The sequence below is a fragment of the Ovis canadensis genome, chromosome 14, assembly GCF_042477335.2.
Source record: "Ovis canadensis isolate MfBH-ARS-UI-01 breed Bighorn chromosome 14, ARS-UI_OviCan_v2, whole genome shotgun sequence".
Taxonomy (NCBI): domain Eukaryota; kingdom Metazoa; phylum Chordata; class Mammalia; order Artiodactyla; family Bovidae; genus Ovis; species Ovis canadensis.
Window position 1 is genome coordinate 27,859,647 of NC_091258.1, and position 17,346 is coordinate 27,876,992.

The 17,346-nt window shown below is 56.3% G+C and overlaps 1 protein-coding gene across 3 annotated transcripts in view; it reads left to right on the plus strand.

Annotated features, from left to right (window-relative positions):
- The window catches only part of SPIRE2 (spire type actin nucleation factor 2), a 34,497-nt gene that overhangs the window by 8,840 nt on the left and 8,311 nt on the right, over positions 1 to 17,346 (plus strand). For all 3 annotated transcript variants that reach the window (XR_011248544.1, XM_069549705.1, XM_069549704.1), the window contains exons 2-10: positions 5,994 to 6,034; positions 10,085 to 10,444; positions 13,404 to 13,484; positions 13,585 to 13,749; positions 14,242 to 14,328; positions 14,440 to 14,572; positions 14,656 to 14,825; positions 15,567 to 15,756; positions 16,267 to 16,388. Coding sequence is in view for 2 of the 3 variants with exons in the window: in XM_069549704.1 (XP_069405805.1) it covers positions 5,994 to 6,034; positions 10,085 to 10,444; positions 13,404 to 13,484; positions 13,585 to 13,749; positions 14,242 to 14,328; positions 14,440 to 14,572; positions 14,656 to 14,825; positions 15,567 to 15,756; positions 16,267 to 16,388 (1,349 nt within the window). In the remaining variant the exon portion in view is untranslated. The remainder of the gene's footprint in view (positions 1 to 5,993; positions 6,035 to 10,084; positions 10,445 to 13,403; positions 13,485 to 13,584; positions 13,750 to 14,241; positions 14,329 to 14,439; positions 14,573 to 14,655; positions 14,826 to 15,566; positions 15,757 to 16,266; positions 16,389 to 17,346) is intronic.

The window sequence follows — 17,346 nt, forward strand, 5'->3', positions numbered from 1 at the left end:
AACACAGCAGTTGGGTGATATTTGAGAGTTGCTCTATTTGCACAAAAAGCTCTAATATATTTGTCTAGATGAAATAATAAGAACTGGACTCAAATGGTACTGTTTCCATTCTGCGCACAGGTAATCTGAGGCTCAGGCTTACCTGTCACACAGGAAGGGTTAGGATCTGGATTCAGCACAGATGCTCTCAGTGCCTGTGGACACCGTCCTCACAGGTGGGCTCAGAACATGGGACAGGGTGGCCTCGTCTCACCTGTGGGCCCTGGAGTCTGTATGTTCACAAAGAGCTTTTCTCTCACAACTGTATTTCCTCCTTGAAAGACCTTCCCTGTGTCCCTGCTCATCCCTGGAGACAAACAACATAACCCAGGGACTGGCTTCTGCCACCGCAGAACAGGGCTGTAAGGGCCTGCCTGGTCTGACCCTCTGATTTAAAAGGTGGGGAACTGAGGCAGAGAGTAGTAAGTGGTCTGCTGCCAGTCCTGGCAGGTGGCTAGAACTGAGGGCTTCTCTTTGTAGAGGAGTCAGTATTGTCCACATGGAACCACGATGGCCATCCTCTGGGGTGGTGGTCTTCTGGACCTGTCCACCTCTCCTGCCCACCCCCTCTTCAGCCCCTTCTTCCTGGTCCCTGCAGACCCAGAAGCACTGACCTGTACCGGCCTGTAACACAGGAGCCCAATTTCATTTTCCATTAGATACGATCTTTAGTTTCTGTCCATAAGCATGTCTTGTAAAGGTGGATGAGGTTTGTGACTTGCTGCCTCTATAAAGACTGAGAAATAGACTACCCTGAACTTCCTCTTCTGTCCTTGTCGAGCTTTCATCAATCAGCTGAAACTTTAGGCCGACTGTCTCCTGTAGGTAGCTAACGCAGCATTTCTCTGGGACTTGGGTGCTTCTTTCAGTGGATTCACTGCAAAAAGTGTGCTGTGATAGCCGTCAAGAAAAAGGTCACATGGGCCCTCAGTTCCCAGCCCCCATCATGAAGTTCTGGTAAAGCTAGGCATTAAGTCATTGTTTAAGATAATGGTAAAGAAAGCAACAACCAGGTACTTCCCCAGTGGTCCAGTGGTTGAGACTCCAGGATTTCATTGCAGGGGGCACAGGTTTGATCCAAAAGGAAAAAAAGAAAAAAATCAACAACCAAACTAAACTTTACCTGGGGAGGATGAACAATATTATCTTAGGACATGAGCAGGAATACTTCCCACTTTCTGCTACTTGGGAAACGCTGACTTGAGTAAACTTCCTAATCTCAACCTCTTCATAACTGCTTGGAAGCCCCCCTTCTTCAAGTGGGGAAAATGAAGAAACATGTTAAGTGAAGTTATTTTTAGGAGGCTATTATTAAAACTTCCTGATAGGCAAAGGTTTTGTTTTTTGTTTAATTAAGGCAAGAAACTCCATCAGGCAGCACAGGTGCTGACCGTTCCCTGAGACAAAGCTCACTCCTTCCATGCAGTGTGGTCGTGGTCAGTGACCCTGGGGCAGTTTCAGTGGCATTTGTCCACCTGATGCCTCCAGGACAGGCCCCGCAGGACACTGGCTGCTCCCAAAGTGATGCTTGGCTGCCTCCTTGCTTGAGACCTGCCCGCCCAGCTGACATCTGCAGGGGAAACAGACATACTTTTCTCTTTGCACAGGCTCTCCACCTTGAAAGCCCCGGGCAGGCGGAGGGTGGATGCGGGGCTATCACAGGGCTGTGCCTTCTTTCACCTCCAACCTTCTCTGTTCTTACATGAATCCACACACTGCCCTACTTTTCCATGTTTGGTGTGTTTTTTGTCAGTTTTGATGCTAAAATTTTTCACAGGACCCATTCTGCACACCTGGGTGCCTCACGTGGCCCATCCACCAGCTCACACCTGCATCTGCAGCCCTCCCTCCTTTTCTGCCTGTAGTTCTGCGGCCCCTCTGCCACCCCCCAGACACCGGCACCTGTCCCCTTGCTGCCCACCGCTACCTGGAGGCAAGACTTTTCCAGTTTACCTCCTTGGCAGCCCTGTGTCATGACCTCCGTTCTTCACCTCTTTACCTCCAGCCCAGCAGCTGGAGTTAGGGTGAAGTTTAGGGGCCCCCTTTCCTCCCCCATAAACTGGGGTGAAAGTGGCACGTGCCTGGGGACAGGGGAAGACTAATGAGGGAATGTTAGTGTGAAGCCGGTGTCCACCCTGGGCCCAAGGACCTGTGCACACAGCAGACATATGGACACACACACAGGCACACAGACACGTGGGCACGTGGACACACAGTGCTGCCGCCACCACAGCTGCTGCATTTCTGTGCTGCCGGCACTGTGTGTGTAAGTGGGGCTGCCCCTTCCCATGGGAGGCACCTTTTCACGTTTCTCCTGGCTCAGGGTGTCCCCTCCCAGAAGCTGAAGTGGGACCCCCAGTGTTCTGGGCAGCCCTGCGTGTCCTGTGGGCTCTGGGCCCTCATGCTGGACTTGCTAGGCCTCTGGCAGGTGGCCTCCTAAGTGACCAGGGTTGCCTGTATCTTTTAAACGGCCTTCCTCACAGGGGGGTGTGCAGTGATATGGGGAGAGCTTGGGATGGCTGCAGGCTGGGATGCTTCCCCTGGAAGACAGCACACATCCTGAACAGAGGAGCCAGAGCTTTTCCCATGTGGCTCTTGTCTCCTACTTCTTGGCCCTCTCCGAAGCTGCTGGTGCCACCCACCCTGGCTGTCCCCCAGCTGCCCCCTCCAGGCCCTTTGCTCCTCTGAGGGTCACCCAGGAAGACATGGTGTGGGGCTGCAGCGGCTCCACCTCGTCATCGAGGGAGATGGGGGCTTGCTCTGCAGCCTGCAGCCCACTGTCTCATTCAGGCCTCTGACGGGGAGGCAGAGCTATAAGCCCATCATACAGACAAGGAAACTGAGGTTCAGGAAGGCCGAGCAGCCATGCAGTCACCCGCGGGGAGACATGGGGGCAGGGCTGGGGTGTGGGCTTGGCTGGCTTGCGCCCACCCCTGCCTGACCTTGGGAAGTTACTTAGGCCTCTGGGTGCTTCAGTTTCAGTCTCTGTGGAATGGGGCTTTGCTAGCAGCTGCCCCAGAGGTCATGTGGTATCTGTGGAGCCTTGGGACATGCTGGCCCCGGGGAGGTGCTGCTCACATGCCCCATGTGCACCTCACCCAAGCATCGAGGAGGCTGTGTTGAGCCCAGGGCACCTGTGCGCATCACTGCCTCAGCTCCACCAGGAATCCAGTGGAAGCCTCCCCCAGGAATTCAGTGAGTGCCAAGTTCGTGGGTATCCACTCGAGCATTTTCCCCGGGGATTAGAGAATGCAAGCAAGCGGAGTGTTTTAAAAAATCAGGACTACTGAGGGAGCAAGCTACACAAACTTACTGCTTAATACAAATTTACCGTTGTAAAGCCATGATAATCCCTTTGCCTTAAGGTCATCTGAGTAACAACTGAACCTCCATCTGGACCCCAAGACAGAGTTCTGTCTTCTATCTTGGGTCCCTGGGGCTTGACTCGCTTCCTGGGCCTTGCTGCTGGGTAGGAAACCACACCCATGGTGATGTGTGAGTTTATGGCAGAAATGACCTGGAGGAGGAAGGACACACCGCAAACACAGGGCGCCTTTGACCCCTGTGCTGAACAAACAGCTTCCGGGTTTGGAGCACTTGTCTCCTCTTGGCTTCAGGTGGCATCTTGCTTTCACCAGCTCCTCTCTCGAGTGAAGAAGTGAGGAGTGGAGAGGAGAGTCCAAGGCTCCTTCCTGTGCTGACCCCAAGCCCAGAGGACATCATCAGCGGACGATCACCCCCCCCACCCGGCATCCTAGCAGGACACTGCATCCCCGTCCCCCTGTTCCCTGCGGTCAGGGAGGCAGGACACCAGGGTCCTTACTCACCACAATGCTCCTCAGCCCCAGCCCTGCAGAAGGGGGAGAGGCTGCCGGCACCCATCCCACCACCCCCTGCTGGCCCTAGGGAGGCACTGCCCCCAGGATTCCAGACTGCAGAGTCCTCACAGAGTTCTCTCCCACAAACGAAACCTGTTTCCTGTACTATGACAGGGTCATCTCAAAGAAAACGCCCCCACTTCTTGACTTTTTGTCTTTTGTTGTTTCCCGGAAGAAACTGAAACAACTTTCCACCCCGGCACATACTGGGGAGGGTGGTGAGGATGCCAGGGAAACCAGGTGGCTGCGTCTAGCTCCCATCTCACCGTGCATCAGTAGAGCCTTGCGTCTATCTCCGTCTCTCTGCTCTTCCCCAGGGAGAAGTTGGTTTGTAAATAAGTGAGCTAGTGTGCAGGATGCCAGGTGAGCAGCTTGTTATGTCAAGCTTCTATCAAAGTTATGTCAACTCCAGGTGTTCTGGGGGCTCTGGAGGGTGCAGCCGGGGTCTGGCTGTGCCTGGTGGGGCTCCCAGCACCACCATTCCTTAGCTGTGTGATCTTGGTAAACCCTCTCTGTCTCTAAGCTCCAGCTTCCTCATCTGCGGGGAGGGAGGCGTGGCCCTGAACTTTGCAGCAAAGCACTGGGCACGGGACCACTGCGGAGCTCCTTGCTCTGTACAGCCCAGAGGTTCCCCAAGCCTGAGTGACTTTAAATACAGCTGGGTTGGTGAAAACTCACCTCCACACCATGCTGGGTCTATAAAGAGTTCTGAAGAGTTGGCTGCCCCCTGCCCTTTATAGCAAGGTAACTCGGGGCCCCGGCCCCTCCATTTCTCCCACTTTCCACGATCTCTGTCCTTCACAGCTACAGACTTTTTACTGAACCTTCAATACAGGCCAAGGTATATGCCCAGGTACTCACTATTCCATCAACGCCACCCATGTTGGGAGTGCAGTGTTTTAATGGGAAAGTGTTTTCATGGCTCAGCCCTACACAAACTCCCTTTATCCCTGGCAATCTTCCTGTCTCTTGATGGCATTTGGAAAATATTTGCAGAGTTAGCAGGTTCACTCAGCGGAGAATGTCATGGTTTGTGTTTTTATCCACCTCAATTAAGGCAGCTGAAATTCATACCCTCCCACAGCTCTGTGTGCTTTATTCAAGCAAGGCTGTGGAAGGAGGTGGGTTTCCTGTCTTTCCAGCCTGGCCTCTTGGAAGGCTGGAGGGTGGCTCAGGCAGTGACTGGAGCACAGATTCTGGGGTCCCCCAGCCTGGCCGCAGCCAGCACCACCACTTACTAGCTGTGATACCTTGGGGCACATAAGCTCATCCCCTAGAGCCTCTGTTTCCTTATCTGTGAAGTGGGTACCAGGACCATCGACCTCCCAGGCTTGTACACTGGCTTTGCAAGTGCTTATAAACATGCCAGCTCAGTGCCATGTTTAATAATAAAATACCCACAGCCAAATTCAGCACCTGGGCACCCTGTATGAATGGCTGAGGTGCTGATAGTCTGGGGAGAAATCCCCAGTGCCAGAGGTGCAGCCAGATGGCAACTCACTCGCATGGCTGCTGGGAACCCTGGAGCAGAGCCTGCCTTCCCCACTGCAGCCAGCTTTCTCATCCGACTGGTTTGGGAGTGCATGGCTCCCTACAGCACCCAGGTTTCTCATCTGACTCTGAGTTGGGGGTGCATGGCTCCCCACTGTACCCGGGCTTCCCATCTGACTGAGCTGGGGGTATGCTGCTTCCCACTGCGAGGCCTTTCCTTGGGCCTGGCTGACCTGAGCTGCCCCCTTGACCCTTCCTCTCCCCTTTCACTCTTGCCCCCTGCCTACTTCCCCAGGGGGCGAGATGGGCTTCAAGGCCCTATAGGCTGCTCCTGTCTGAGTGGTCACTTCAGGGCGTGACTGCTGTGCAGGGTGGGACCATCTGCCCCAGGGCAGGGCCACAGGGCTTGCCTGGTGTCCGGCACAGAGCTGGGTCTTCTCAGTGTCCATCCAGTGACTGATGGCTCGGTGCCCTGGTTTCTGGTGGAGATCTTGTGAGATGTGCTGTGTGTTCCAGGGGGTAGGTGGGGGGCTGGCCCAGGGGATGCTGAAGCTTGTCTTGACTGCTGCTTCTCTTCTCTTGTAGAGCCCACAACAATGGTGTCACCGGCCAGCTCGGAAGCCCAGGTACTTTAAAAACAAAATTTAAATGTACTTGATCCGAAGTAACAGTTAGGTGTGTTGTATGCTGTAAATTAGCAGCACATACAGTTGTCCTTCTAGAAGGACTGGGAGATAGTGAAGCCTGGCATGCTGTAGTCCGTGGGGTCACAAGGAGCTGGACATGACTGAGCGACTGGACAACAGTTATACAGTTGTTCCTCTGAGGCAGGATGTGGATAAGTGCTCAGTGGCTTGGTGGAAAGGCTTGTGGGGAGACTATGCCTGAAAACAGGCATCGTGTATGGGCAGGGAAGCCTGTACACACGGGCTGGGGTGGGGTGGACTCGGGGGGTCTGAAACGTGGGATCTCCCCTGTGACCACTGGGCTCCTGGAGGTGCCTCCTGCTGACCAGAGGGCAGAAGGGGCAAAGGAGATGTGGTCTCCGTGGTCAGAGCGTTGGGCAGGCGTGGGGTTGGGGGACAAACAGGAAAAGCAGCCCATCCCCCGTGTCCCTGAGCTCCAGTGCCTCATCCCTAGGACCTTTATCTGTGTCTCCTGTCCCATCCGCCTGGCCCCAGGTGCTTTGTCCTGAATTTGATGTTTATTCCACTGCTTTATAAAAAATGGTTTTGTGTAAATACATATTTGTATGTTAAACACAGTGTTATAGAAAGGGGGTGGGCACAGCCAGTTGGTCTGCTGTGAAAGTGAAAGTCACTCAGTCATGGCCAGTTCTTTGCGACCCCATGGACTATAGCCCGCCAGACTCCTCTGTCCATGGGATTTCCCAGGCAAGAATACTGGAGTGGGTTGCCATGCCCTTCTCCAGGGGATATTCCTGACCCAGGGATCGAACCCTGTCTCCTGCATTGCAGGCAGATTCTTTACTCTCTGAGCCACAAGGGAAACCCATTGGTCTGTCACCGAGGATTTTTACCAACAATAATAAAACCATCGCAAAGTTTTCTGACTTTTTCTAGTCACCACATGCTGGCAATTCTTAATTGTGTCAGTGATAAAGTACATCCTCTGGCTGGGCGGATGCCCTGCTGTTTATACAACACGAGTTCCCAGGGGTTGCTCTGAGCTCACGCTGCACAGTGTCCTGGAACCTGAGTAAGAAAAGCCTTGCCCTGTTTTCAGGACGCGTCCATCTCACTGCTGTGCGTGGCTCCTGCTGCCAGGCTGCCCTGCCCCGCAGCCCCAGTGAATTTGTGTTCCCCACCCCTGATCCACTTGTGTTCCCTACTGTCATCAGTCTTGAAAACACTTACAAAGAACTTTGTATATAGGCTCGGGAATCGACGTGGGGGCCCCCAGGAAGTCGGTCAGGGCAGCCTCCTGGCCTGGGTGCTGAGATTCTCACTCCGGCCCTTCAGTGCCTTGGGCTGGTCCCGGGGCCTCAGCTGCTTGGTGCCCACACTGCCAGGAGCAGGGGGGCTCGGGGTTCTGCCTAGACTTTTCCCTGGGGGGAAGCCAGTGGTCTCTCCAGTGTCTGGGTCTGGGGCGGCTCTTTAGAGGCTTGCAGTGGAATTAACCCTTTCACTGATGTGAGGCCAGCACAGGCCAGAGACCAGAACCAGGGGAGGCAGGCCCAACAGGGGTGCTCTGTGCTGCACTGGAGCCAGGAAGCTTTGGTGTTAGGCCTGCTGCCTGCCCGGCCCGAGGGGTAGAGTGGTCTCCCCCAGAGAGGGTCACCCTGGGGTCAGCGGGGTCTGTGGGGCAAAGCTGGGGTGAGGTGGAGTTTACTCTGCTTTTTTTGTAAAAGTGATTTTATTCGTTTATTTTTGGCTGTGCTGGGTCTTTATTGATGCGTGGGCTTTTCTCTGGTTGTTGAGAATGGGAGCTACACTTTGTTGTGGTTCATGGGCTTCTCATTGCGGTGACTTCCCTTGTTGTGGAGCCTAGGCTCGAAAGCACAGGCTCATTAGCTGTGCCACTCGGGCTTAGCTGCTCTGCAGTACATGGGATCTGCCCAGACCAGGGATCGAACCTGCCACATCTCCTGCATTGGCAGGCGGAGTCTTCCCTCCTGAGCCACCAGGGAAGCTCATCTCTGTCTTCTTCCTGCACCTCCCTCTGGGCCAAGAAAGGACTGATGGGAACTTGTGTGAAGTGAGGTCCTTGCCCGCCCAGCAGTCCCAAGGGGCTGTCCCAGGGACTCCACTGGCCAGAGCAGGCCCTTTGACTCCTGATTCTGGGGTGTGACCTGTAGCCCAACTGGTCCTCGCCTCCTGAGGCAGAGATAAGGTGCCTCCAGGCTGGGAGCGTTATTGACTTTCACTGGAACTTCGCTCCCACAGGGCCTCACCCTCCCCAGGCGTCCCTGAGCCAGGCAGACCCCCCCTAAGCCCCTCCAGACTCAGGGCATCTTGGGAGGTGCTTCTGTAGACAGAGAAGGCCTGTTCTTGTGCCCTGCCCTCTGCCCAGCGCTGACTGTCACACTTTCCTTCAGCTCTGCTCTGACTCCTTCCCTTGGGGTCTGGGGGTGACATCACAGGAAACAGAGGAGAGACCAGAAAGGCCCAGAGGCCAGGTGGCCTGCACATGCCTGGCAAGGGTGTGGCTCCGTCCAGGGGCACGAGGTCAGGGCACAGGCTGCAGGCAGACCACCACCACCCCCCCCCCAGGCCAGCATGGCCCCCCTACCTGAGGCAGGCAGGTGACCAATGTTTTCCCCACCTGTGAGGGTCTTGAGACTAGTGGCAAAGAGCTGTGGCAAAGAGGTGTGTGTATATCTCTTGTACTGAGTCGTGAAAAGAAACCATTAATGCCCTTTCAAACACAAACACTTGGTGCTGTCAGCACTGGAAGCAGCTTCCTCATTCTTCTTGCTGTGCGCCACTGCCTGGCATCGAACCGCTTCCCCGGCGCCTCCCTGGAGCAGACCCAAGGCTGTGGGGCACAGACAGTACAGAACCTGGATCTGAAATGCTAATGGTGGTCCCTGAAAGCTCAATTCCCTAGGGGCTAAGTAACACCAAAAGCAGAGTTAAGAGGAGTGCAGGACTCGTCTCTAATGTGCTAATCTGCTTTTTAAAACCTTGTTGTGGAGAAAGAATTTTGAGTTTATGCAAAGCCAGCAGAATAGCATAGTGGCCCCACACAAGGCTCCACCAGCAAAGGACTCACCTATTCCCTGCAGCGCCCCCCCACTACCTGCCTGCTGGTGACCCCACCCCCTCTCCCTATATAGGTACAATTATTTTTTAGGTTTTTATCTTTCAGGTTAAATTCACATACATTGAAACTTACATGCAGCTGAAAATACTTGAGGGGGTCTCACTTTTTGTGAGATCCAGTGTCAAGCTTTATATGTATCATTAAGCAATTACTCCAGCAGCATTTATTGAATAAGCTAGCCTTTCTCCTCTGATTTAAAACATACTGTCATTGCACATGAACTAATGCTTCCTTAGGCTGCCTCTCTGTCTTTTTCTAAACACTTTTGTTGGGGGTAAACTGTACATGTGGCGAGCTCTGACTGGTGTGTAAGCAACACCACACACATCTTTCCCAACATGCTTCCCCCACCCCCCGACCCCCGGGAGCCAGGGGCCTGCCCTCTGTGGCTGTAGACTGCTTCTGTGTTGTCTGGAGCTCCAGAGTCCTGGCTCTGGGCGGTGCTGGGGGTTCAGGGCTGTGCACGGCTGACTAGTTAGTATCCCTCGGATCACCACCCCACTGACCTGGGGTGGATTTGACCTTTGTGGATTCCCCCACAGGGATTTCCGGTTTTCCTCTCTTGGTGAACCCCCCCCCCCGCGCGCCCCCCCCCCCCCGCGCGCCCCCAGCGCCCAGAGGAGCTGCAGTCTAGCGGTAAAGCGTGTCTTAATTATAAGAACCTGCCACGCAGTTTTCCGCGGTAGCTGTGCTGCTGGGGAGCACTGTGTTTCCCGGGTGGGGGCGGTGGTGCACCCCTCAGAGGACAGCTGCTATCCCATTTCACCAGTAGAACCCACCCGATGGTGACCTCCTGCGGCGGCTAGAACGCCCCCACCCCGCCCTGTGTGCCCGCCCTGCCTTGGCCTAACAGCAGGGCCCTGGCCTAACAGCAGGGCCCTGTCCCGCAGGTGGTGCAGTCGCTGGGCTTCGCTATCTACCGCGCGCTGGACTGGGGGCTGGCTGAGCACGAGGAGCGCGAGCTCAGCCCGCAGCTGGAGCGGCTCATCGACCTCATGGCCAACAGCGACTGCGATGACGACGGCGGTGGCGGGACGGCCGACGAAGGATACGGGGGTCCCGAGGAAGAAGAGGAGGCAGAGGGCGGCCCTCGCACCGTGCGCACCTTCGCACAGGCTATGCGCCTGTGTGCCGCGCGCCTGACCGAGCCCCGGGGCGCACAGACCCACTACCAGGCCGTGTGCCGCGCGCTCTTCGTGGAGACGCTGGAACTGCGCGCCTTCCTCGCCAGGGTCCGAGAAGCCAAGGAGGTGAGGCAAGCGAGTGGCCCAGGCTGGAGGGCCAAGGATTTGCCTGGAGTGGAGGGTAGTGGGTGGGGCCAGCCGAGCGAGGGGTGGGGTCCCAGAGGCGCCTCCACACGCAGAGGTGGGGCAGATGGGCAGGGCCCGGCCCTCTCCCTGCCTAGTTCCTTCTGTCCCTCCGTCTGTCCACAGTGGGTGTCCACTCTGTGGCAGACAGTCCTGAACACTTTGTAGGTTTTAGCTTAATCCTCAGTGTCCTGCTTACCTGGCTTTGCACAGAGGAGACCAGAGGCTCAGAAATTCACAAACTGGTGCCTTTACCCATGACCTCACTCGTGATGTCTCTAAGTCAGTCCTTAGCTTCCCTGGTCCTCATGTTTACATCTGCAAAAGGGACTGTGTCTCCAGGTCTCCTGTCCCAGAGCTGGTTCCTTCTGAAAACAGGGAGCAGAGGTGCCAACAGGTTGGAGCTTTGGGGAGGTGGGCAGTTCAGTGAGGGGTCACTCGTCCTGGTGTTTGTCCCTGGATGACAGTCCCACATTCCTCTCCACCCCCCACCCCCACCACCCCCCACCCCCACCGTGGTTTTCACCCATTTCCCAGTTGAGCAGCTGTAGGCGCTAAGAGGTCGTGTTCTCACCCCAGGTCACAGCTAGTACGGAGCAGAAGTGCTTGACCGGCTCCCGGCTGGCATTCTCCCCACAGCTGTTCTGCCGCTTCATGGTCTCAAAGTCAGGAGGTGACAGTCTTTGCTCAACTCTCACAGCCTCTCCCTTGGAGAGAACTGAGGTGTTTCGTTGAAATGGGGGTCACAGCCCACAGGGACCCCTGCCTTCCACCAGCATTTCACAGATGAGGAGGAAAATGGAGACTTTGGAGAGGTCAGGAGGTACTTTTGGAATTAACCGGTGCTGGTCCCTGATGTTACCCTGACCCTTCATTGGCGAGTGTCTCCTTCCTGCCCAGCTTCCCCAGACCTGGGCCTGAGCACTCTAAGGGTTGTTCTCACCAGGGGCCTGGCATCTAGCGCAGGACAGCTCAGATGCTGCTCTGGTCACTTGGCCTCGTCTGCAGCCCACTCGTAGCCCAAAGTGTGTGTGTGTGGTCCCTCTGCCCACCTGCTGCCCCCCAGCCCCATCCTTTGTCTTCCCTCCACTCCTGCGCAGCATCGCAGAGATATCCTGCCAGTGCTTTAATTGTGGCTGCCCCTAATGCTTGTCTGCTTTTCCTTTTGTTTTGATTGGACTCTAGAGTATGAGTGGGGACTATGTCTGAAACTCATGCCCCACTAGGGAGATGTCCATTCTGGTTTTCCTGAGACGCCCTTCAGAGCATTGTCTTCTTGGAGCCACTGCTCTTGCTATAGCAGCCTCTTCAGGTCCACTGCCGAGTGGATCCTCCCTGGAAGACAAGTTCCTCTTTTTCTTGAGGACCCTCCTGTTTCCTGACTTTTCAGGGTGACTGTGTGGTTCCTTTTTGGGGAAAGATTTCTTCCTCTGGGGAGGAACTCCACAGCCAGCTGTCTCTTCAAGGTCACCACTAACTGGCTCCTCCTTGGAAAGCATTTCTTTTCCTTGAGTTTGAGAAGGAGACAGATGGGTCTTCCATTCCATTCTCCCGAAGAGCCTCTTGGGCTTGTTTTTTCTTCTTTGGGGTCTTTTGCTTGTCTCCTCGCACTCCTGTGTGGCACTAAGGATCCTAATGATTTTCAGTTGCCTGGCTGTTGCTGAGGTCAGTTCCTTGGCCAGGCAATAAAAGCTCTTTCTTTAAGTGTAAACAGCTCTAGACTTCAAGCAGTTGACCCAGGAGAAGTCGGGACTGGAGGAGGCAGTGAGAAGTGGGCTACTGGCAGTGTGTGACTGGGCTGGCATTGAGAGCAGAAACAGCCTGCTCAGGGGCAGTAGAGCTGCTCCAGAAAGGACAGGAGACCCACCTTCATGCCCTTTGTCCACAGAGACGCAGGTCACACCCAGCTCTATTTTTAGAACCACACACCTTGTGCTTCTCAGAGACTTGGCTGAGTTTTCTAGAGCATCCCAGGGCAGTTTGGCAAGTGGCTTGGGAGGGAAGCTGGGGTGACCGGTTCTGTTTGACCTGGGGGATGGGGTGGCAGAGGCTGTGTGCTAAAGGCAGGTGCTCCTCCAGCATGGAGGGCCAGTGAGAGCAGAGCCCCCGCTGCTGCTAAGATCCAGGGCAATGAACTTAGCAGCCTCTTCACAAATTCTCAGCAGAAAACAGCTTCCTGAGCATTCCCAACATCCTTCCTGGGCCCTCACCTTGCTGGTGGCGTTTTTCCCAGTTTGTGAAATACATCTCTATGACATTGGGGTCTGCTGAGTGACTCGCCCTCTTGCCCATCCGTCCACCCATCCAACTATCCACTTACTGATTCATTTATTCACTCAACCAATGCTTAAGACCTAGCATGTGTCACACAATACTGGGAGCCAGATTTAAAACAGCCCCAAAGCTGAAAACATGGTTCTGACCTCATCGAGCCAACCATTCAGAAAACAATCAAAGAAGCAGATGACTGTAGGCTCCAGATGGGATGACATGCACAGAAGAGGCCGTGCTGTTCCACGAGGGTGGGTGTGCCCTGTGAGCGGCAGTCTGGAGCCCTTCCCAGATGCGGGAGGGCCTCACGCCTGCATTGTGGAGGATGGGGCCCCCGTGGAGGAGTGTGGGTCAGTGTGAGGAGGCCATGGGTTCTGCTGCAGCCAGGGGTTGCTGCAAGGGTCATGCTTCCCCCGGCCCTTGCACGGGAGGAGCGGCCACCAATAGCCAGCAGGACATGAGTGTTTCCATGTGGTTCTAAGGCTGATGGCTTGGTTCCCTCAGATACCTTTCTGTGCCCCAAAGCCTTGTCCAAAATGCCCACGTGGTGCAGAAGCGTCCCCAGGGGGCAGACCAGCAGGGCGCACAGCCCCACTAATCCCGTTCTCCCATTTCTCCCGGACTTAAACAGATGCTGCAGAGGCTCCGGGAGGATGAACCGCAGGCAGAGAAGCCCCTTATGGAGCTGGACAGCCTGAGGCGCACAGACTGGGTAAGACACATGCCCCCCACCCCCACCAGGGCACAGAGGGGGCACAGGCCTGGAGCCCCGCCCAGGGCTAAGGGCCATTTCCTTCTTCTCGTGGGCCTAGGCCCGACTCTGGGTCCAGCTCATGCGGGAGCTTCGCCATGGGGTGAAGCTGAAGAAGGTGCAGGAGCAGGAGTTCAACCCCCTGCCCACAGAGTTCCAGCTCACCCCCTTCGAGATGCTCATGCAGGACATCCGTGCCAGGAACTACAAACTGCGCAAGGTCATGGTGAGCCACTCAAGGTCATAGTGGGCCAGGTTAAAGAGGTCACATGTTCAGGCCCCTCTGCCTGCCGGAGCCCCTGCTTGGTGCGCTGGTCACTGAACCAGGGAGTCCAGTGGGAATGGGCAATGTGGCCTCGAGTCATATACCTCATGGTCCTTTCAGGGACATAGTGTGACATTGGCAGGGAGAAGGGGACCAGGGGCGGGAGCTGAGGCTGTGGGATTGTCCCACTTAACTCTCACAGGGCCTCGTGGTGTGCCAGCGTTGCTCTGAGAATCTAAACATGTGAGTTAATCTCACTCTTACGAAGACCCTGTGAGGTAAAGCCACTGACCCGCGTTTCAACATACAGAATCTGAGATGCAGGGAAAGCTGGTGGTCAGGTCTTGAAGGCCACAGCCACACAACCACTGAGGGGGAGGCTGGGTGAACCCGTTATGGCTGCGGCCCAAGCAGATGGCCCCTTAGCCTTGCTGCCCTCCTTCTCTCCCACAGGTTGACGGGGACATCCCTCCCAGAGTGAAGAAAGATGCCCATGAACTCATCCTGGACTTCATCCGCTCCCGGCCTCCACTGAAGCAGGTACCAGCCCCGCGGGGCATCCCGAAGCTTGGTTCTGGGACGCTGCCTGCCAGAGCACGCAGGGCCTCCAGGGAGCTGGCCCCCCACCTGGTGCTGCTAAACCCCCTGCAGGTCTCAGAGAGAAGGCTTCGCCCCTTACCTCAGAAGCAGAGAACTCTGCACGAGAAGATCCTGGAGGAGATCAAGCAGGAACGCAGGCTACGCCCTGTGGAGAGCAGGCGCTGGGACGGCCGGGGCGAGCGGGGTGAGCACGGGACACCCCTCCCCTGCACCTTGTCCTCCCCCGCACTGTCCTGTCCATCCTGCCTCACCTCCTGCCTCCCCCAGGGTTCGGCTCTCTGCCCTGCATCCTCAACGCCTGCTCTGGGGACGTCAAGTCCACTTCCTGCATCAACCTGTCCGTCACGGATGTTGGGAGCAGCGCCCAGCGCCCGAGGCCCCGGGTCCTGCTCAAGGCCCCTACGTTGGCTGAGATGGAAGAGATGAACACTTCTGAGGTCAGAGCCCACAGGTTCCTGAAGAGAGACTGACATGAGGAGGAAGTGGGGCAGGGGAGGAGGGATGAAGAGGGGAGGGGAGGAGGGATGAGGAGGGGAGGGAAGGAAGGGGGGAGGAGAAGTAGGGGAGAGAAGGAGGTTCTAGAGAACAGAACACAGCCAGGGTGCAGCATCCAGCTGTGGGCCCTCTGCTCGGGGTCCTGTCTGCACCCTGCTGTGAAGCTGTGTCCTGCTGTGGGGCTGGGTCTGCCCTGGGGACAAGCCTGGCGGGGCTTAGGCACCCTCTCCCATCGTGGTCACTCACAAGGGTGACTGAGACAGTGGCCTTGAGCCTCTGTTGCCTCAGCACATAAAAGGATGAAATGGAGAGCCACGTCCTCCTGGGCTGGGCAGCCACACTTGGAGGTGCAAAGCCTACAGGTCCCAGCGTGACTCCCCATCCTGGCTGCATTACCCTCTGACCCTGGCGACTGGGCTGGGGGCTGTCTCCACGTGACCCCACGTGACCCCACGTGACCCCAGGCCTGTCATCTCCAGGACTTTCCAGGGACCTCAGGGCAGGGGCTGGCTTCTGAAGCATGCGTCTCCCCTGGCTGGGGTAGTGCATAGCAGTCAGCTTGTGCACCCCACGCCTTGGTCCAAGGACAGGCAGGAGGCACTGGGGCAGAGCGGTCTAGTGATGCTAGACTGGACTGTCCACAGGAGGGTGGACAGGGTGTTGCTGGGCTGATGTGTCCACAGGAGGAAGAGTCACCATGCGGAGAGGGGACGCTGAAGCGAGATCGTTCTTTCTCTGAGCACGACCTGGCGCAGCTCCGGAGTGAGGTGACCTCTGGTCTGCAGCCGGTCCCTCAGCCCCCCGGAGGCCTGGAGTTGTCCCGGCCGCGAGCGGGCAGCATGCAGTCCTGGAGGCCGAGCCCCCTGGAGCCGGGTACGTGGCCCCTCCCTCCCTGGACGCCTTCCTGCAGGTCCTGCTGCTCCAGATGGAGCTTACACTGCCGGAGGGACATTTATCACTTAAAGCAGCCACATTCCACCTTTTAAAATTTTAAAACTCTGCTAAAGTAGTAATCCATATCCAGTGTAAAACTTCAGAAAAATCCCCACAATTCTTTTACCTAGAGGTGTTAACTTTGCCATATTGGTCTGTAGAAAGACAACTGGACCAATGGATGGATTGACAGACCGTTCTAATCTTTTTCTTTCCTGTCAGTGGGAAGGGGCCCAGAGAGCATGCACACCACTCTGGACTGGATTAGTCCCCTGGGGTTTGTCACAGCCCCGTCCCTTCCCGTCGGTCAGCCGGCCACTCTAGGTTAGCTGGTCCCGCAGTGCTGAGGCCTGGGGTTGCCATCCCGCCCACTGCCTCTTCGTGCCTAGCACAGCCCTGCGGCCCAGAGCTGCTGCGGGTTGTCCTGACAGCCCCTGTCTCTTCCACCAGGTTCTCTCCCTGTCAGTGTCCAGTCCCAGCCTGACCCCAGCTCCCTACCACGCAGTGACATGAGCTCAGTCGAGGACAGGCAGGGGGCCTCCGTGGCCCCGGACGCCAGTCACCTGTGGCTGGTGAGTGACAGAAGCGCTGTGGGGCAGGGTGGCCAGGGTCAGGGGCAGCGAGAGGGGATGGGGAGTGCCCCTTTCAGGCTCAGGAGTGGTGGGGGCCCTCTCAGTGGATGCCTGGGGAGGTTGGTCTTTGCTGCCGCCTCCTGGGCCTTCTGGGCACTGCAGCCCAGGCCAGAGAAGGACCTTGCTAAGGGCACAGCCTAGTCCCATCTCTCAGGGTCAGGGCACATGAGAAGGCAGCATGCTGACACTGGACAGCACTTTCTCGGGTCTTAACTCTGGCTCCGGGCCCTTCCCTCTCTGTGCCGCAGTTCCCTCTCCTGTGAATTCTGTCTGACCTGTAATCATGAAGAACTAAGGCTTCCCACTTGGACCCCACTTGAGGCTCCCACTTGGACCTGAGCCAAATGGAGTGCCTGCAGGGCCACAGGGCACCTTGCTGGCATGTGGAGGGGGATCCAGAGGGTGGCTGTCATTATTGCTTCATTGAGGTTTTACTGAGAGGCTCAAGTGAGAACAGATGTTCAAAGGCTTTGAAAAGTCAAGGTCATGTCACTGTAATACTCCCCAACTGAAGGGCATGCTTTACCCTCTGAGCCCTGTATTAGGTATCTGACCACCTAGAAAATCACCCCTCACTTAGCAGCTGCAACAGCACACAGTTACCATCTCATCATTTCTCTGGGTCCAGAGCCCGGAAGTGGCCTCCATGGGGCTGCAGTGGCAGGGCTGTGTCTCACCTGGAGGCTTGACCTGGGCTGGAGGACCCTTCCTAGGAAACTCCTCCCCCGGCTCTGGGCGGGGCCCCAGCTCGTCCCAGGTGAAGCACCCTCAGGAGGTGGCTCCCCTGAGTGAGCCATCAGAGAAGCAGAAGGAAGCCAGTGTCTTTATGACGCATTCTTGGGACTGACACTGTCAATTCCACCTTATTCATTCCATACAAGTCAGTCACTCAGTCCTA